At 46.8% G+C, this 20,578-nt stretch overlaps 1 protein-coding gene and 1 long non-coding RNA gene across 3 annotated transcripts; one reads left to right on the plus strand and one right to left on the minus strand.

Moving 5' to 3' along the window:
• Positions 1 to 625: 625 nt before the first annotated feature.
• LOC147649167 (uncharacterized) lies at positions 626 to 9,376 on the minus strand. Its single transcript, XR_015279582.1, has 3 exons — positions 9,207 to 9,376; positions 2,034 to 8,795; positions 626 to 1,079 (listed from the first exon to the last, which is right to left on the minus strand). It is a non-coding gene; the product is annotated as an uncharacterized LOC147649167 (long non-coding RNA).
• LOC111940161 (uncharacterized) lies at positions 3,132 to 19,289 on the plus strand. 2 transcript variants are annotated; one of them, XM_086864723.1, is made up of 4 exons: positions 3,132 to 3,171; positions 17,458 to 17,649; positions 18,451 to 18,567; positions 18,650 to 19,289. In XM_086864723.1, the coding sequence occupies exons 1-3, from the start codon at positions 3,132 to 3,134 to the stop codon at positions 18,564 to 18,566; spliced, it is 348 nt and encodes a 115-aa protein (XP_086720849.1). In that variant the 3' UTR covers position 18,567; positions 18,650 to 19,289. The 2 variants fall into 2 exon arrangements, 1 of the variants encoding a protein (XP_086720849.1); XR_015279576.1 differs by lacking the exon at positions 3,132 to 3,171 and adding an exon at positions 14,146 to 14,610.
• The last annotated feature ends 1,289 nt before the right edge of the window (positions 19,290 to 20,578 follow it).

Here is a 20,578-nt window from a genome sequence, read left to right on the forward strand (position 1 = left end):
CCTTCTGACCTCACTTGTTCTGTATTTCCATGACACCTTTCTCATACTGCTGGACATTATAAGAAGGTTAAAATTGCTTTATATAACTTTAGTCAGTGGTTTTGTTCCCATTTTGCCCAGGGAGAAAGGAAGTGAAGTTTCTTTTCCAAGGAGTGTTTCAGCACTCCAGGCCTGAGCTTAACATCTCAGCAGACTGGGAGCAGCACAGAAGATTCACAAAAGATAACAACCATAAATGAACATCAACTCCAAACATCACCCCTGGCGTGGTCAGCGACACCAGGTCTGGGAAAAGATCAATAAATGAATGAAGAATGAGAACTGACATAACATCAAGGGTGAAGGGATCAATAGGAAACCAAACCCTACAAACTGTGGAACTTGGGACCAATGACCACTGAATCAATGAATTTCCCTGGGTTTTGACTGTATAAGTACAAGAAAAATCCTGTGAAAACCTTGTGTGATGGAAGGATTTTCTCTGCACAACCTGCTCAATGAGTGGATTAAATTATTTCTGTAGCACGTCCTGGCCAGAACAACATCCTGGCCAAAAGAAAGTCATGCCTTGATTCTCTAACACTAAAAAATGCTGTTGGAGAGTTGTTCTTTTTCCGTTGGAGAGTTTTTGTTTTTCCGGTAGTTTCAGGGACAAACCACCCACAATGTGAACTTCAATAAAACTTTTAAAGTAGTTAGAGGAGAATTTTCATTTCTAGCACATTTATTTTTCCTCCCCCTTGGTGAGTCTCACTCATAGAGTGTGGTGTCTGACATCTGTCCTGCTGAGCAAGTCAGAATGGTGAGAGCTCTCTCCTGTGGCTGAGAATATTAAAAGCATCCTGAAAGAATAAACCTCTCCCCAAGAGGTTATGTGGGAAAGCGTCATGAAGAACTCCAAGAGAATGGGTATTATTAAATAGTGCTTTTTACCACTGAATCCTTCTGCTTTCTTATACAGCATTAAAAATATAATGTAAAAATCCTATTCCTGCATCTGCTGGGCATAACCTGACCTATCTGTTTTGTGTCCTGAAATAATAAAATGATCCTGGTAAAAGTAGATCTATTGATGTAAACTAAACTTCTTTCTGTGATCTCTCCTGCTACCTTCTGGCCAAAATGTTTATTGTTCTCACAACTTTTTCAATTTTGTGAAATACAGTAAATAGCTCAAACACGAGAAAATACACAAAAAACCGAACCAACGAAACCACCCAAACCACCCCAAAGGTAGTGTTGTGTCTGCACATGTCACAAATTTAACTTCTTTTGCTTTCTGCCCATGGCAGCAGATGGCATTGGAAACTTCTGCTAAGTGATCCAGAGGCTTTAGAATGTCCAGGACCAGGCAGCTGAAAGAACTGAAAAACTGAAGTGAGATTCAGAGAAGCTTCATTTGAAACTTCAGACTAAAGCAGGGCTAGAGCTGGACATTTTTTGCAACAGAAGAAATGGAGTAGAATATGGGAAGCACTTGCAGCGCTGCTTACAAAATTCCTTAGGAATCTCAATCTCAAATACAGCAGTCTTACACTTGGGCTTCCTGCCTGTGTTATGCAGAGATCAGGATAAATATCTTAGTAAATTCCCATTCCTGACTTGTGATCAGAATGGAGTTTCTGTCAGATTTTGCCTTGGATTCACAGGTGAGAAACTCTGGGTTTGCTGAATTCTGTGCTAAGCATTTCTCTTTTCCAAATGCCAGGAAATACTGAAGGAAGGGAGGAGAATGGTGGAAATGAAAAGTGGTGTGTAGAAAATGATAGGAGGAAACCCAAGGCTCACCCAAGTGAGCACCACAATGTTAATTTAATTCAGCTCCAGCCTTGATTTGATCTGGACCTTATTCAGCATGCAGTGAGTGATGTCTGCCCTGAGTGGGTGGAGGAAGGAGAACTATGTGGGGCTGCATTCAGGACATCATCATTATTGCATTTCTGAAATCCCCCCCAAAAGCAAATCATCCACTTATACATGTGCAGAGAAACTCAGGATAGGCAGCAAAGAGCTGAAATGGGCATATCCATCACAGGAAATCGTTAGGAGGATGGTTAATTATCTGCCTGCAAGGGCAAGTTCTCTTTCTCTCTTTTTCTTATATTTCAGTCAGCAGATATGGTCTGAACTGAAGGATTCGGAACCTGATCTTCCCCTGCAAAACTATTCAGCACTGGGGAGTGCACTGCTCCTGGGAATGTCTGCCTTTCCAAAGCACTGCTTTGAAAATAGATACCAACTCTATGATTTCTGTAGGGAGAGCCTTGGTTGATTCCAGACTACACCAGAGCTTCCCATCATCAGGACACTTCATCTTTTGTCACCTGTATTGAAACATAACCTGCAAGCAGACAGAGTAGAGACACCCCAGCCTTCATTACTGGGCATCTCTAACAGGCATTTTGTGCATCCAGTTCTATTTTAATGACAAATAGAGTCCCTGGCCACTGTGTTCCACCCACTTGGGCGCACTGCTAGATCATCCTTGGGAGAATATCTTTCTCTAACACTTGACAGGAATCACCCCCAGAGGCTGAGAGTTTCTGTCCACTTCCCAATGCCCTTGCCAATGCCCACAGCCCTGCACAATATCATCATGAGGAGCACATACAGGAACATACACAGGCTTAGCTACCACAGCCACAGCCACAGCCCAAGCAGCATTGGCACCAGTGGCTCCATAGCTAATACAAGTAATACTTGGATCAGATTTGTTTCCAACCCACTCTGGGCACATCTGTTCTTCTCTCCACCCTTCGTGCCACACACTGGATGCCAAATACGGCTGCTGTGGTTCAGGAATGATATTTCCCAATTTAGTGTTCCCACTGACCCACTCCAAACCAAGCCTGAGGCTGTTTCACAGGATCACAGAAAGTGTGAATATGGGGAGGGCTTAAAGGAAAGATGGGGAGCACACAGGGTGAGAGACACCCAGGAAGGCACCAACAGCTTCAAGTTCTGCTCCTCCTGCCCCACCTCTCCCCGTCTCTGTTGTCACAGACTGAGGGAGGGACCAGCAGGGAGTGGGCCTGAGTGCAGGGACAGAGGCCCAGGCAGGGCAGGGCTGGGCAGAGCTGTTGTGCAGGCAGAGAGAAGGTGGAGAGAGGCCAGACGGAGCGGGCCTGGCCATGTGGAGTGCCCTGTGCGTGGGCTTCTTGCCCATTGTAGGTAAGTGAAGGGAAGGGCTGATGCCCCAGGGGCTGAGCGTGGCCCTGGGCTCTGCACGGCTCTGGGGAGCTGTGCTGAGCGCTTGCAGCCGGCTCTGGTCCCCGGCTCGAGCTGCCCAGCCGTGCCTGTGGAGCACGGTGAGAGCAGCCCTGCTCCTCTTCTGGCCAGGAGCTCGGCACCTCCATCCAAGCTGCCTCCTCTGCAGCCTGGGCACACACAGGGCACCTCCCTGCTGCACTCAGCTCTTGGGGCCCAGCGCTTTGGCCTGGCACTGGACACTGCTCCTGGGGCACTGCGGCCCCTGTGGCACAGCCCAGCTGGGGGATGGCAGCACAGGGACCCAGCCCCATTGCCTGTGACAGGCCTTTGTCTTTCCTCTGCTCATCTAGAGCACTTGCAGGGGCAGCAGAGTGGGTTCCTCACCATCCTGTCCTGGCAAGGACAAAGGGATTTGTCCCCACATACTTCAAATCCTTCCTGCTTTTTGATATGGAGTGTCTCCTTCCTTGTGAGCCTTGATAGCTGCTGCCAGCTCTGCCCATCTGTGTCAGCTGGCTGCAAAGAGGAGGATTTATTCCTCCCAATGGTCCATGCCATTCCAAATGCCCATCATGTTTTCCCTGACTTTTGCTGAATCTTGGAGTGACTGTGGCTTGTTCTTGCTCCCTGCAGCAGTCTCACTTGCTGGTGCAGTCACCTTGGAGCAGCACCCCAGGGAACTGACCGTTCAAGAAGGAGATGCAGTCACCTTGAAGTGCAGCATGACAGGGGCTTCTATGAGGCACTACTACATGTCCTGGTACCGTGAGGGCCCCAGTGGCATTTGGGAATGGATTTACAATGAGGATGGTACCTATGGAGCAGGTTTCCGAGATCGCTTTAAGATAAGAGATGCGAGATCCAAGAACAGCGTCCCACTACAGATCCTGGCAGCAAAGCAAGGGGATGCAGCAACATATTATTGTAGAGCAAGAGACACCCTGGAGCAGCTCTGCAGCAGAGTGGACTAAAAACCAACAGATGGGGAAGACAGATCTCTCAGCATTTCCTTCTAGCAGCTTATCGTGGTTTCACACTGGCCAAATGCCAGGCTTCCACAAAAGCCCTTCGCTCACTCTCTTTTACTCTTAGCTGGGCAGAGAAGACGGGGAAAAAATTACAAAGGGCTCAGGAGTTGAGATGGGGGCTGGGAGAAAACACTCTGAGGGAAAAAAGGTTCAAATATAAAACTGTGAAGTAATTTTCTTAATATTAGAGTCAGAGGAGGATAAGGAGCAGTAAAAGAAGTCTTTGAAAGTGGTTTTTTCCCTCTCAGGCTTTCCCTCTTTCTCACTGACACTGGGAGACAGGATGTGGGGGTTTTGGTCAGTTCGGCACTTGAGATCTTCTGCTTGCTCAGGAAGAAGAGTCTTTCCTCTGCTATGCCGTGAGGTCCCTCCCACGGGAGACAGTTCTCTGTGAACTTCTCCAGTGTAGCTCCAATCTCACAAGCAGCAGTCCTGCCAAAATTTCTGCAACATGAGTCCTTCCCATGGGCAAACAGTCTTCTCAAAAGTGCTGTGGCATGGGTCACTCATCCATGGGGTGCAGTCCTCCAAGGATAGGCTGCTCTAGTTTGGAAGCAAGGGCCCTCTCTCTCTATCTGGAAGCAGGATCCCTCTCTCTCTCTGTTTGGGTCTCCCACTGGATCACGGCTTTCTCCAGCATCCACCTGCTCTGGTGTGAGCCCTTTTCCCACAGGCTGTGAGTTAATCTCTACATCCCCTGCGGACTTCATGGATTACAGGGGGACAGTTTGTTTCACCATAGTCCTCACTACAGCTTGCAGAGGAATCTCAGCTCTGATGCTTGGAACACCTCCTCCCCGTCTTTTTTCCACTGACCTTGGTGCTGCCATGTTGTTTTCCCTCACATGTCCTCACTTCCTTCTCTTCTCTAACTAGCAGAAAACCTGCTGCTTGTAGGTACCATTGACAAAAAGTTCCACCAATTTGAAGATTCCTACAGGATCCTGCAGTGCTGAGAAGTCGATCTTATGTTGGTTCTATGTCTGGCAGTCCCTCGCCACATTTCCGCCATCGGCCAGGCAGCCCCGCCGCCACTGTGTGGTTGGGGAGGCTGCACAACACTGGTGTTATTTAACACCTTTCCTCATGCAGGGTGCAGGAAGGAGAAGCCACCACTGCCACTGCCTTTCTACCCACAGCACAGCTGGCTACAGGTGGCCAGGCAGGAAAGGCTCGCTACAGGCATACCAGGATGACCCCGGTGGCAGCACATCACCACCACTGGAAAAAACTGCCCATGTGCTGTTTTGATTTTCTTCTTAAATATGTTATCATAGAGGCATTACCAGGCTCTCTAAGTGGGACAGCAGCACGTCCATTTTCAGAGCCATCAGAGATTGGCTCTGTCAGACATGGTAGAAGCTTCTGGCAGCTTCTCACAGAAGCCACTTTTGTGGCTCTCCCCTGCTACCAAAAAACCAGGCTGTGTCAAATCAACACACAGCTGCTCCCCAGGGTTCTTGTCAGGAAACAGCAGGGGCAGCAAACATCACTCTTGGGCTTGGTGGCACTAAAAGTGGCATTGGAAGGGAGAAAAGCCTTCCAGTAGAGACTAAAAAGCCACTGGAGGGAGGGGTGGTAGAAGGGCTGGCACCATTTATGGTACAGGAGGATCTGTTCTGGGAACTGCAGAGGCTGTTTGTTTGGGGAGGTGCACATTTCATGCACGTTGCCTGGGCTTGAGCACAGCCTCATTTTTCCTCTGTGTCTTGGCTGCAGAGCCATGGGATGATGGAGATGTGTTCCTGTAGCCTCCAGAGTGCTGTGGTGGATGCAGCCAGGCTGTTTAGGAAGGCCAGATCAGCAGGGATGACACTGCTCTGTGTGGCTGCTACACAGGACCTGATCAGGAAGAAGGAGTTGAGAAGGGGTGATGAGTTGACTTTGGTTGTTCTCCAGGGGCTCAGAGGGCTGCTCTCACAGTGCAGCTCCTCTACGGGACACAGGGAGAAATATGCAATTAAGGCTTGTGGATTGAGATGACAACAGAAAGCTGTGCCAGCAATGCCACCATGGGCAAACACGTGGACTTGGGGAAAGGAATTCAAGTCATTGCCAATCAAATCAGAGTATGTTAATGAGAAAGAAGAACAAATCATGAAACATCTCCTCCACCTGATCACAGCGTAGGAATGGGAAATGTGGCTTGCAATCAGTTCAAAACACACTTTTCCTGCCTTTTCTTTCTTACTCACTTCCCAGTCTCCAGTGGGGAGTCCAACCCATTCTCCAGAAACTTCTCCAACGTAGAATGTAGGTTCTTCCCTCTGGCTGCAGTTTCTCACAAACTCCTCCAGCCCAGTGGGTCCTTTCCATGGGGTGCAGCCCTTCAGGAACAGACCGTGGCACTGTGGCTCCTCTGTGGGACACAAGTTCTGCCAGAAAACCTCTTCTGTCATGGGCTACTCACTGCATAGAACCACAGCTCCTGTCAGGAGCCTGATCCAATGGGAGCTCTCCATGGAGTCACAGAGTTTTTCAGGACATATCCACTTACTCCTGTGTGGGGTCCTGCACTGTCTGCCGAGCTAAAATTTGCTCCACCACCAATCCCCACCAGCTGAGAGGGACAAACCTTGGTTTTCAACCTTGGGCAGCTGGGGACTATCTGCTCTGGCCTCTGAAGCATCTCTAACCCTTCCTTCCTAAATCCTCCTCCTTGCTAATTGCAATACTGATGCTTAGAAGAATGATTCCTGCCTGAGACTCTGAGATTTTACCTCAGCATTTGTTTTTCTGAAGGCCCAGAACTACACCAGCTCTTCCCAGCACAGAATACCCTGGAGCAAAGACAAAACACTGGAATGGTGGCCATGTTATGCTCCTCTGTGGCTACCACAGAGCCTCAGATATGGCCAGGCTCAGCCCAGGAGGGGAGAGGGACAGGCAGGGGTAGGGGGAGAAACTGCAAAAGAAACAGAGAAGGGGGGAGGGGAGTAAAGTCAATTTTCTTCATTGTAGCTAGAATGGGACTGTGTTTTGAATCTGTGCTGGAAAAGGTGCTGGTAATTCAGGAATGTTTGAGTTACTGCTGAGCAGTGCTTACATGGAGTCACGGCCTCTTCTGCTCCTCATTCCACCCACCAGTGAGTAGCTGAAGGTGCATAAAATTTGGGAGGGAACACAGCTGGTTCAGCTGACCCCAACTAGCCAAAAGGGTATTCCAGGCATAGGACATCATGCTCAGCATATTAAGATGGGGAAGAGGAAGGAAAGGGAGGATACTGAGTGATGGCATTTGTATTTCCATGTAACCATTAAGCATGATGGAGCTCCGCTTTTCTGGAATAGGTTGAATTCTTGGCTGTGGATGAGAAGAAGTCAATTAATTCCTTCCATTGTTTTGCTCACACATGCAGTGTTTGCTTTATTTATTAAAGTCTGGGGGTTTTTATTAAACCCATGAATTTTCTGAATTTTACCTTTACAATTATCTCCCCAGTTCAATGAGGGGAAAGAAGCAAGCAGCCATGTGGTGCTTAGTTACCATCAGTCGTTAAACTCTGACAAAGAAACACAATGGGCACTGGAAGAACTGAAGCTGTTACATGGAAAAGCAGAATTTAACCACATTTGGGTACTTCATGATGTTTAGAAGAGTTTAGGGAGTTTAGGGAGTCTCACAATAACATTGCAGTAGCACATAACAATAGTCAATTGTATCTGAGGAAAGAGTGGCACTGCACCAGGAACTGCTCTGCCAAGATGGACTTTCCCAGAACATGAAGAAAAACTCCTTCCCTGCACTCCCAGCTCTTGCTCCATGTGAATAAACACAGGTGCTCTTCTTCTGGGCACTGAGCATTCATTTCTTTCTTTAGAAGTGCAGGCTTTCATGGGAGACATAAATAGACCTATGCAAACGCATCCATGGGCTTGTGTTCCTGAGCACAGTGCCTGAGGCACCCGATCTATACAGGAGCTACAGATGCTGAAGGGTCGGGCAGTTGTCCCCAGGCTTTGCCCCAGTTCTCACTTTTGGCTCTGTCACGTGAAAGCAGGAGGCTTCCTCAACCCTTAGTGTAGGGGGGATTTCCTTGACCCTTAGTGTTTAATTTGTCTGTCAGTGTCCCAGAAAAGCCGAGACCTTTGTGCTCCACCACCCAGTCAGTGTCCAGTTAGGGGAACCCTGCACTGAGCCATCCTGCTGGATCACAGGGCAGCTTGACTGACTCAGTCAGGGAAACATCCTCAGCCTCAGTGAGACCCCTCAGCAGGTCTTCCCCTTTATTGGAGTGTGTTCCCTGCTGCCAGTGACTGCCAGCACCTGGGAAGGATTCACACTGACAATTTCAGAATAACACTCCTTATTAATATAAAATCATGACAGGTTAAGGTTCACAGATTGTCAATGATAGTGTCTGACTGAAAAAAAATACTTGAAGGAACACACAGACATGCTCTAATCCCCAATAAAATGTTCAGTGCACACAGAGGATGATTCTTACCCAATAGGTGTCCCTCTGGGGGAGAAGACAGGTTCAGCACATCCACTGGGGGGATCAGGGGCTGGGCTCAGGGCTCTCTGTCGCTCTGTCTCCCTCTCTCTCTCTCTTGCTGGGATTAGAGGAGAGACAGCTTTGTCTTGGTGCTGGTCTGCTGCTGCAGGGAGAATTTGCTGCTACTGCGCAGTTTTGTCCTTCACTGCTTCTCCTTACCATGGGTGAGCCTCTGCTCGCAAGAGTGGCCCTTGTACTGGGGCCTTTTCTACACCCAATCTCACCAGGAGGGACCCTCAGCATCTGCTTGGGTACCTCAGGGGAAACTCGGGACCCCAACCCCCTCCCCTTTCCCCTTCTCATTGCTTGTGGGAGCCCAGCTGCCACTGCCCAGCCCTGATGTTTTCTGCTGCTGCTTCAGCCATTTTGCTACACTTCAGCTCAACACCCTGTGTCCACCCAACCCCCTTGGCACCTGCAACAGCTTCAGTGATTTTGATACACTTGTTTGCCACCCAGCTGTGCTCACCTCTGCAGTTCCAGCTCACCACTCTGCAGCTCCTGCTACAGCACATTTCACCACCCATGGTGGCACTGAGACCGGCTGCTCCCCGAGAGTTTTGCAAAGGGAGCCACCTCCCCTCTCCTCTATCGCCTGAGCCGCCATCACTGCCTGAGGGAGACGCGGCCAAGCCCGCGCCACAGCGCCCCCTGCAGGCACGGGGGAATCAACGCACCCACCCTGCCCGGCCGGGAGCCACCAGCGCCCCTGCCGGCCGTGCCCAGAACTGCAGCCAAGGGGAAAGCGCCTGCGGCCGAGACAAGGCTGGCCCTGGTGTCTGGTTCTGTTTGGTGCTGCTGCCGGGGTGTTTGAGTTGTTATACAGACCAGTAAAGAACTGTTGTTGCTTTTCCCATCTCTTTGCCTGAAAGCCCCTTAATTTCAAAGTTATAATAATTTGGAGGGAAGGTTGTCATATTCTCCATTTCATGAAGGTTCCCACCTTCCTTGGAAGACACCTCAAACCAAGACACTCCTCCAGGACACTGATGGCAAAAAGAAAGGCTGAACTGAGCTTTTAAAGCAAAGAAATGCAAGCATATTGTGGGGGGGCTGTAAGCACAGGTGTGTCTCTGTGGCCACTCAAATGGAAGATTTGCCAGCCAGGGCAGAGGATGTGAGAGGCACCTGTGTGTGCCCAAGCGTCTTGCAGGAGGTGTTTAGGGCTTGTTCTCTTTTTCGTGCCAAGGTTTGAATTGACTGGAAACATCACATCAGCACATTCCCCAGGTTTCATTGAGGACTGAAGCAACAAGGAAGAAAAAAAAACCTGAGGCACTCAAGGGAACAGCAGATGAACATGCCCCTGTTACAAATGGGAAATAGCAGCATTGCTGTTATTACCACTGATTTAAATGAGAAGCACAGCTCTATCCTTGGGAACAACAACAATGCAAAGAGGATGAAATCATACTATTTGGTTTTCGTGTCTCAGAACTGCATCTGAGGATTAGGAAAATGCTCCACAATTCCAGGCTATCATTATTCAAAATTATTAAAGATAAAAATCAAATTAAAAGCCAGCTTCAGTCAACTACAATCAGATGTTCCCCACCTAGAAACTCATTGAAAAGCACATACAAATAAATCAAAACTCTAAACAATGGCCAACTCAGTGGTCAAATAATCAGTTCACCAGATTAAAAAAAATTAAGGGGAAAAACTGGTGATCTAATTAGGACAAAACTCATATGGCCCTTATAAAAATGGAACTCTAATATGAAAAACTAAAAATTAAATAGTTGAGTAAATAAGCATCTTTAGGTCATTAATGCAAAGAGAGTCAATGAAAGCACGATCAGGTGAACCAAAATATCTTCTGAACAATTTCTAAACATGGACAGGTTTTTTTCTCTTTGGCATGCAAATAGGCTTTAAGGACAGATGTGTTAGAAGGTCCAGAAAGGCTTAGGGAATACAGAATGAGAATAAAGTTATTAACCTGAGTGACTTCTCCCCAGATACAAATTGGGGCAATATTTTAATTATATTAATACTAACTACTCAATCTGCTAAAAAAAAAAGGCAGCTCTTCAAAGACATGAAAGAGGAGAAACCACCTGGCACTGCAAAAAACCCCAAATGTTTTTGTAGAACTGTCTAGCACAGTGTGAACTATCTACCACAGTGATTGAAAACAACTGAATCACCACACACAAACTGTCTCCCTCCCTTCTCTTGAAGGGTGAAACATGGTGGCCCTCCTCATTTATTTTTCCTCAGACAACTCTGTGCACATACACAAATGTGATTCACCAGAATTACTCAAACAGTAGAACACCCCACCTATTTTTCCAAGACAAATTTCTTCACCATTCAACCTGAGATCTTGGCTCTTGCAAGCAGGTCATTTTAGACATTTGATCACCAGCTCAAATTGAACAAGTGGGCAGGAAGCTTCTGTATTTAGGCATTTCCATTTTAGCTCAACATTATGTTCTTCTCATTGTTTCAGAGCACAGAAGAAGATTCTGGTAAGAACAATCATCCTTTTAATTTTAGCTCCAACAATGGCCAAAAGCAGACGCACAAAGAACAAGACCTGGGGACCAGAAATGGCACTTTGCTCTAGGAATCCCTCTGCTATAGACATCAGAACAAGGACTTGGAATCACTTATGGTTGCTTTGTATTTCCCTTTATGAGTTTGTTCAGGAGCCCTTTGTTCATCATCATCAATCATGTTCATCATCATCCCAATGCCTGACTTGCTGCTTTGTCAGGAGGAATCACTCTTGAGGTTCATGGATCTAATCTCTGAAAATGAGCAGCTCTCCTAGACCCCTCCTCTGTCCAGAACCATAACCCATGGGATTCCTCCCAGAAGATCCCTGAAGAGCCCAGATTTTGCTCTCCTGAAGCCCAGGGCCCCAGTCCTGTATTTTGCATTGCTCTCTTCTCCCTGGGTCCTGAGCTCAAACAGTGCATGCTCACTGCAGCCAAGGCTGTCCCGACCACCTCACATCCACCACCAATTCTTCCTCACTGGCAAGCAGAGGTCCAGCTCTCCTGTGTCACCTGTGCCAGCAAGTTTGCATCAGCACACTCCAGAAAACTCCTGAGTTTGTGCTCAGCTGTGCTGTCCTGCCATCAGACACTTGACACACTTCAGGCACCCCATGACAACCAGAGCCAAGGAATGTCCCATTTGTCCCAAGAAGGCCTCGCCAATTCTTCCCTGTCAGGTGATGTGGAGTAGGCACTCACCAGAGTGTCCCTGCTGCTGATGTGGCCTCTAATCCTGACCTATCTGCTGTCAGCTGGCTCATTGCACGTCCCACAGCACAAATTCCAGCTGCTCTCTCAGAGAAAGAACAATTCCCACTCCTTGCCTTCCCAGCCTGGCTTTCCTGAAGCCTGGCTTCAGTCACTACAATGCTCCTGGAAGCTCTTCCACCACATCTCCATCATCCCACAGCTCTGCCTGCAGCCCACAAAGACAGAGCTCAAAGGCTGAGAGAGCTGGGGGTGCCCAGCCTGGAGAAGAGAAGGCTCTGAGGAGACCTCAGAGCGCCTTCCAATGCCTAAGGAGCTCCAAGAGATCTGGAGAGTGACTTTGGAAAAGGGCCTGGAGTGACAGGACATGGCAGAATGGTTTCCCACTGCCAGCAGGCAGGGTTAGACGGGATGTTGGTAAGGGATTTTTGTCTGTGGGACTGGTGATGGCTTGGTACATATTGCCCAGAGCATGCCCATCCCTGGAAGTGTCCAAGGCCAAGATAGACTGTCTTTGGAGCAACCTGGGATAGTGGAAGGTCTCCCTGACCATGTCAGAGGGATTTGAAATAGATGATCTTTATGGGCCCTTCCAACCCAACCCAACCCAATCCAACCCAGGATCCTCTCTTGGAGATGATCCCAGGCCATGTGCCCTGAGCTGCACTGCACCACACATTTCCCATCCTGAGTCATTGAGCTGTCCCACCACTTCTCTCTGCTGTCCATGAGGTGCCCTGCACCGACTGGTGGAGCTGTAATGTCTCATGTTTGCTTTCCTACTCTGTGTGTTTCTGCAAAGGGTCTGTGAAGAGGCACTCAGCCACAGTAATTTCCCAGAAGCCCAGAGCATTTTCTTTCTCCTCACAGATATTCATTGTGTATATGCACATTCTCAAAGTACACCCCTTTCAGCCCTTTGGTTTCTAATCATTATTAAGCTTGTCTTGTTCATACCATTCCTCACATGTTTCCTACCCACATTTCCCACTACTTTCTCACTTGATTACAGTTTCCACTTCTAACCCACTCCTTCAACCATTTTGATGCACAAAGAATGATTTTTGCTTTTATATTTCCTTTATATATATTTGTAGCTCTGTAGACTATTGTCAACAAGCTCCACTGATTCAAAGATTCTTGCAAGATCAGGCAGCACTGAGAAGTTGACCTTGTCTAGGTTCTTCTGCATCAGGGAGTTGCTTGCTGTGTTTTTGCCACCAGCCATGCGGTCACGCCGCCACCAAGCAGGCAGTGGCAGCTGCCACGGCACTGGATCTATTTAATGCCTCTCCTCATGCAGGGTGCCAGGAAAGGGAAAAACCACTGCCCCTGCCCCTGCCCTTTCACCTGCAGTGTTGCTGATGAGGGGCAGCCAGGCAGGAAAGGCTCACAGCGGGCCTCGCCAGCATGGCAGCGGCCACAGTGGCAGCGGCAGTACCTCCCTGCCCCTTGGAAAACTGCACGTGCCCTGTTTTGATTTTTCTTCCTAAATATGTCATCATATGTTACCAACCTGTCTAATTGGGCCAGCAGCATGTCCATCTTCAGAGCCATCAGAGATCGGCTCTGTCAGACAAAGAGGAAGCTTCTAGCAGCTTCTCACAGAAGCCCCTTCTGTGGTCCTCCCCTGCTACCAAAAAACCAGGCTGTGCCATATCAACACACTCCATCGTTCCTTGATCCTCACTCCCAAGCTTTCAATGCCACTACACAACAAAGAACAATCATCTTGCCAACTTTCTCCTCTTACCTAAAACACCATAAAGACTTTCTAAGGTACTAAATGACCCCCAGACACCAGTTCTAAGAGCCCAGAGGGCACATTTCTCCTGCTTCTGAGCCCTGAAACTAAGGGGAAAAAGTGGACAGCTTCCAGCAAGTCAGAAGAATTTTCAAAAATGCTTGGAAATAACATGAAAAGTATTGATAATTTTCCTGCTTTCTATCCATCTCAACTCCACCAGACTTTTTAGAGGTCCCATGTAATGTCCAAGTTCTCACCTACATATCAACCTTTCTGCTATTATTTTAGATCCCTCCTTGAAAGCCATATGGTGTTTCTAATGTGGTACATTGGGTCTTAAACCACTGAGGAAGTCATGTGACTGCCTGTACAATCCAAAATTCTGTGTAGTGGAACAGAGACAGTTTTTGCTATGAAATATATCACTGTGTGGTTTTGGGTGGATGGGCGTATCACAATGATATAAACAGCATAGGGACCTGTACAAAAATCCAAAGTAGGAAAAAAGGTGAGATCTTCTGGGAAAGAAAGGAGAGGCGTGACTGTGATGTGTAAGAAGAGAAGTACAACATTTGTTTTATGTTTTCTTTTATCCTGGATACATAAAATAGATCCAGGGGAATTTAAAAGAGGCAAGAAAGGGAGATTTTGAAAATTCTGTACTCAATCAAGATAACTGAAATAGTTGAACTTTCCAAGTAATTTTTTTTCCCTTTCCAATCTACAAAGAAAATCTACCTCTGGATCATCTTATGGGCTTGCACTTAAGATAATTAGGCTAACTATCCAGCTTTCCATCTCTAGATTTACAACACTTTTGAACACCACGAGGAAAGAGTGAGTTATTGTAGGAAGTCTTAGCAGTGTGAGGCCAATAAAAGGACCAGGGACGATTCTCAGAGTTGTACCAAGTAAGTGACATTACTTTATTTCTCAAATTTCAATTAAAATTGAGGTGGGGGTGAAAATGGAATTTAAAGGTTTGGGTTCAATGAAAAAATTTTCAGCTGCAATAATCCCTTGAGTGCACTTGCTCTCCAGCCAGGCTTTCAAGCCAAATCCTCAGCTTGCATCTGCTCAGGAAGGTTTCCCAGGAACACCTGGGCTGACTCTGCATAGCACCATTATTCCATGATCCCCAAATGCCATCAGGGCTCTGCTTAGCACGTGATAACTTCTTCCCAGCTTGGGCAGCACTGACTCAAATTTACTGTCAAGTGTCCAATTCTCCAGTGGATTTCCACTGACTGGCTTGGGGCAGGAATGCAGAGCTCAGGGAAGAGCTCACACTGCTGAGGAGTTCTGAGACACATCTGTAACTGCCTGGTTTGAGAAGTTCTGCTTGGATGCCAGCACCACACTGAGTGTGTCCCCAGGGAAGTAACTCCACTGGCCTGGGGACACAGGAGGAGCAAGGAGGTTAAATGGCCTTGGGCTTAAATTCTCACAAGTGCCTCATATCCAATAAACTGCTGGAATGAAAGACAATTGGCTCCCAGGTTGTGTGGGCTCTGGAAAGACCAGTGTGGGGAGTAGGGATTATAAGAAGCCTTAGTTACTGCTATCTTTATCTGGAATTCCACAATGTACAAAAGAGGCACACATCAATACGAGGTTTTTTATGGGAATGAGAATGTTGGGGTGGCAGTGGGGTTTTTGAAGTTGATCTGTGTTATCCTAAAGATTCAGAGGCATCCCTCACAAATTGTTGCTGTGTTTACAGTGGTCAGCATGTCTTTAAAGTGCTGCAAGAATGTTGCATGTTATTTTACATCCCTAAAACCTCCTGCTCTCCTTCCAGAAGGGCATGGCACTGCCTTAATATCTGTTCATGTCTGTAGGATATGTTGCATGGGCATAAATGTTTATTTGGGAACAACCTCAGTGCACTTTCCATTCCTAAGGGACAAAGGAATGCAAGGATATCATTCTGAAGAAAGACCTCTTCTTTAAATGCTGTTTGATGGTTTTCTTTTCCTAGCTAAAGACAGGAAATGTTCAGAGCTGCACAGAGACTCTGGGATTCTGCTGGACAGTAAAAGACATTGAGCCTGAACTATCCAAGTTCCTTTTGAGTCTGCTGAAATGCTTACTAAGTTGAAGCCAAAATTTCAAGGATGTGAGAAACGTTTCCCTTTTGGTTCTGAATTCCTTTGGGAGACACTAGTATGCATTTTAACATGCATACATGAAGATATACATGAATATATTTTACCCAGATTCTACATTATATATTTTATGTATGTTATGTATGTTATGTATGTTATATATGCTATATATGCTATATATGCTATATATTATACACTATCTTACTGTTATATTATTATTGTTGTTGTGGTTATTAGTAATTTTGAGAATATCCCTAAGTCCAAATGACATAAAATAACAACCATTAGTGTCAATGTGGATACTCCAGGCATGTTCTCTTGAGGGCACAGTTAAAGACAGAATGTTTTCCTTTTGGTTCGGGTTTGATTATTCCAGATTAAACATTCCTTGAGAATGCTAAGGTACATTACTTTTTAGAATATAGGCCTCCTCCTGTGACTTTGCAAAAGTAAAGTAAAGGAGAAGTACAACTTTTTGTACAAATCAATTGTCAGAACATTAAAGACAAATCCCTTCCAGAAGCAAGCAGTGGTAGGAATTCATTCAGGTAATGCAAACCTGTGGGACTCAGGTGAGGCTTCTGGGGTCAGATAAAACAAATCTGCTCTCTGAACTACAATTGCACCCTGTACATTAATTCTTGCTGAAGATCTTGCCCAGGGAGCCATTGCAGAGGAGCAGCTTGTTTGTATTCTGGCTGTTTGGAAAGCCTGCAGAGGAGACCACATGAAAAGCTTCTCAGAGTCTTCTCAGAGAACACAGAATGCACAGGACTGACAGGCTCTGGCCAACCCTGGTACAACACCTGGCAAGGAAATGGTTGATTTCTCTTGGGTGTCTGGTTGCTGTAGGTGTGGACAAGTGTGTAGTTCTGCCTGTTTGGTCAGGACATGACCCATGAAGTTGTGGCAGAGCACAATTTGGCTTTCACCTCAGTTCCTCAGCAGTGGCATGGGGCTGATGGGGAAAGGATGTAAAATCAGAGACCCTTGATCAAACTTCCATCAGTACCCTAGGGTGAACAAAATGTTAGACCTGAGGGATCTCTTGACCTGACTGCCAGGCAATCACCACACCAAATGGAAAGCCTAATGCACGTCCCTTAACCGAGGAGACCCCTCAGGATGCTCCTGTCAAGCTAGACATATGAAGTCTTTGTGGATGTGTCTGACAGCCTTGCAGAAGCTTGAGCCCTTTCTGGCAAGGAAGGCTGCTGGATGATTCCTTTCAGTTCCATGGTTTTTATTCTAATTCAAATTGTTAGTCTGAGTTAAGTGCTGAAATTGGTTTTTGTGATTGCCACTGTTTGTCCATAGATTACCTGACCTAGAGGCAAAGGTATTTTCTCTAAAAAAACAAATCATAGTACCACAATAATTTTTTGGCTACTAAATTCTTTTGTGACCACCTGTTTCCTTGTAAGACAGATGCTGCAAGTTAAAGCAATCTTCTTTTGTTACTTGCACATCTTATGGCAAGGAATAATGACATAAAAGAGAGAAAATAAGTATGAGTAATGAGTACAAATTAATCACAGCTAGAGTACATGTGAATTTTCAGTCAGTCAGCACTTGGGCAAGCTTGCAGTAAATTCAGTCCTGCACAAACCATGGGCTTTTTAACATACAGTCCAAAAACTTCTATCCTAGAGGTCACTGTGGAGAAATCAACTAAATCAGAAGATGTTGGCACCACTGAGAAAACAACACCTTTGCCAACGATTTTCCATACAATGAACATCAGCTTGGAGATGACCTCTAAAGAACCAAACACATCCGCTTCGACAGCAGAGGTGATCTGCACGGACAAGTTTGACAGCAGCATAATAACAATACTGCCAGGTACAGTTTGGTGGCACAGCTGCAACACATTTCTAGGGACAGTGTCCTGTAGTGCTTGGTGTTCTCCTGCTTGCCAGCATTGCCCTGACCAGCCAGCAGGAATGAGAAAGCCATTTGGTATTCCCTCAGGGAGAGATGAAAGCTGTTTCATAGCATCTCAAAGAAATGGTTTCAACTGTCTAATAACTTTGGGAGGAGGAGGGAAGACACAATCTATTTGTTTAAAATGTGAATTTCCTTATGGCTACATATTTAACCCTGCAGCAGCAAACCTGCTGCAGCACAACCTGGAACACCCTTTCCAAGACCAGCTTTAACAAAAAGTTAAAAGTGTGGTATGTTTTGAGGTATTTTTACAAAGTCACATTTGATATTTTGTGGGATTGTTTTTGTAGTCCTAAAGATCATTCAAGGGGCTGAAGGGGCCAGTAAGAGGGTCTGCAACAGCACAGATACCTCTGCACAAGGTGAGTTACCCAAACACATTGTGCAGTTACATCACTCTCTGGGGGATAAAGGCATGGAAATGTCTTTTCTCCAGGGCACAGGAGTCACAACACAACATGTTCAGCAGACACAAGCTGCTGTTCCAAGGTTGTTCCTGCAGTTACACACAAGCCCCAGGAAGCAAAAAGCAATGGACACTGACCCTGGGCTCCCCTGTTCTTGCCAAGTTCTCTATCGTCTGTTCCTTTGCTGCTCTTCCTTTCTCTGTCACCTGGGGTTTTTCCAATTTCTGCCACGATCACAACATCAAAACCTAGACCATGAACTCTCTCCTCTTTTCTGGTCACTGAGCAGATCCTGAAGAGCAGAGAGTGAACATGCTGTCCATGGCTGTGTTGGGTTTGAGAGTCCTGCTGGCAAAGAGCATCGCCTTCAATGCCCTCATGAGTATCAAGTTGTTTCTTTTCTGAGGTAAGGAGCACACAGCCATCAAACAAAGGTTCATAGGCCCAGTTTCATTAAATGTACTTTAAACCTCCCTCTGCTCTTCCAGTCACGGGGAATGAAGGCAAGAGGAACCCGAAGAAGAGCAGGAAAGAACGTGAACCAGCAGCACAAGGGGGTTGAACAAGCAGGGGCAGAGCAGCTGACAGAGACCAGCCAGGACACAAGGCAGCACCTTCCCCTCAAGACATTGAATCCTCTTCACTCCTGCCTGGCCAGCTGATTTACACTGAAGAGTTTTAAGTGCTTTTGCTGTTTCCTCTCCTCTGAGGACTGAGGAAGGTGAATTTATCCTCATCCTCCTGCTTAGCAGATCTCCCCACTCCTCTGGCATTTGCACACAAGTGTCCAACCTGCATCAATAGCTTTGAAAACTCCAGTGCTGACTCTAGACCTGTGGCCTTTTAAAAGCACCTTTGCCAGGCATGTTGTGTTACTGCCTCTAGAAGTGGAGTGTTACTGCTGAGAGAATTCAAGCCCTGGAGCTGCCATTCCTGGCTCTGGGTTTTAGATTTAATAACATCAAGTGTGTATTGCAGATGAGAAGAACTGTGTAGGATCTGAAGTGATTGAATTCAAACAGAAAATGTTCATTTCTTTATGAAGTCTCTATTCTGCCAAATGTGTCTCATGTGCACTTTAGGTTCCTGTAGTAGTGACAAAAATAAAGTACTGCCAGGCCAAAACGCTGTGGGGTTTCTGTGCTTTTTCTTCCAAAGCAGGATGGGGACAGCTGAAATCCAACTCACCTAAAGCCCACTGGGATTAGAAACCCAGCTTTGATAATGCAGATTGCCTGTTGGCTGATTTTGTCTTTTCCAGACTCTGCAGGGAAGTGTCTCTGGCACATTCAAGAGCCTCAGTGAGGAGAGTCCTTGCTGAAGGCATGAGGGAGGACAATGCAATGACATCATCAGAGAAGAAACCCTGCTGTTGTTTTGCACTCTCTGATAGGGGGAAGGGGCCACCAGGCAATAACATCGGGCGGTTTGATGCAGTGATAGTTTCCATAGCAACTTGGTTCTTACCTTCCAGAGCCCAGCACACACCTTCCCCAGCTCATGGCCCTCTCACAAGCAACAGGCAGGATGCTGTGGTCACCATTTCTGACTCAGTTCCACCAGGCAGCACCAACCCTCCCCTGCTTTTGAAAAAACAACTTAACCACATCCTGAAGGGCAAAAAGCCTTTCCTCCCTCTGCCTGAGATCCTGCTGGCTTCAACAGAGCCTCTGCAGAGGACATGGCAAGGTGAGCTGCCTTAAGCTGGGTCAGGTCAGACCCTCAGGCCCTGCAGAAACCCAGAGAAAACCCCCAGCCCTTGCAGAAACTCTGTGGAATTTCCATGGCAGATCCAAATCCAGTGAAATGCTCATTTAGTGCATTCCACCACCATAACACAAATCGTGGGGAGCCATTCAACAGTGTTTTTATCCTGATCTTCCAATGACACCCAGAAGCTTTTTCTCAAGCACTCCACAGATTTTCCCAATCTCTCAGGCAGATTTCTCTTTTCAGAATACTCCCTTAGACAAAAACTGCTGGAATCAGATGGACAGGAAGGAAAGGTCAGTGATTAAGTGCTGTTATAATCCCTTAGTCATAAAGTCTTGATGAAGTCTGGGACTAGGATTGGATCCATGCACACCTCCTCTGAGAAGGAGTTTAGAAAGCAGGGGAAGCAGGGAGACTTTGGGCTGAGGGCTAGGCACTGGACACAGTACCTAGCTCTGTCTTGCTGTCAGCATTGAAGGAGGATAATCAAGCTGTTGGTTGCTGTGGGAAGAATTCATTCCCATTGCTGGAGCCCAGTGCTTCTACCTTACTGTATGTGTGATTTTGCTTGTAAGAGCAGCTGTTGGGCTGGGACCTTATTAACACCCTACCTCACTAGAAAGGACCCTCACCATCCACTCGTGTGCCTCAGGAGAGAATATGGGACTCCAAGGCCCAAGCTACCTCCAAGGAACCTTCTCCCA

The sequence above is a fragment of the Cyanistes caeruleus genome, chromosome 27, assembly GCF_971803275.1.
Source record: "Cyanistes caeruleus chromosome 27, bCyaCae1.hap1.1, whole genome shotgun sequence".
NCBI lineage: Eukaryota > Metazoa > Chordata > Aves > Passeriformes > Paridae > Cyanistes > Cyanistes caeruleus.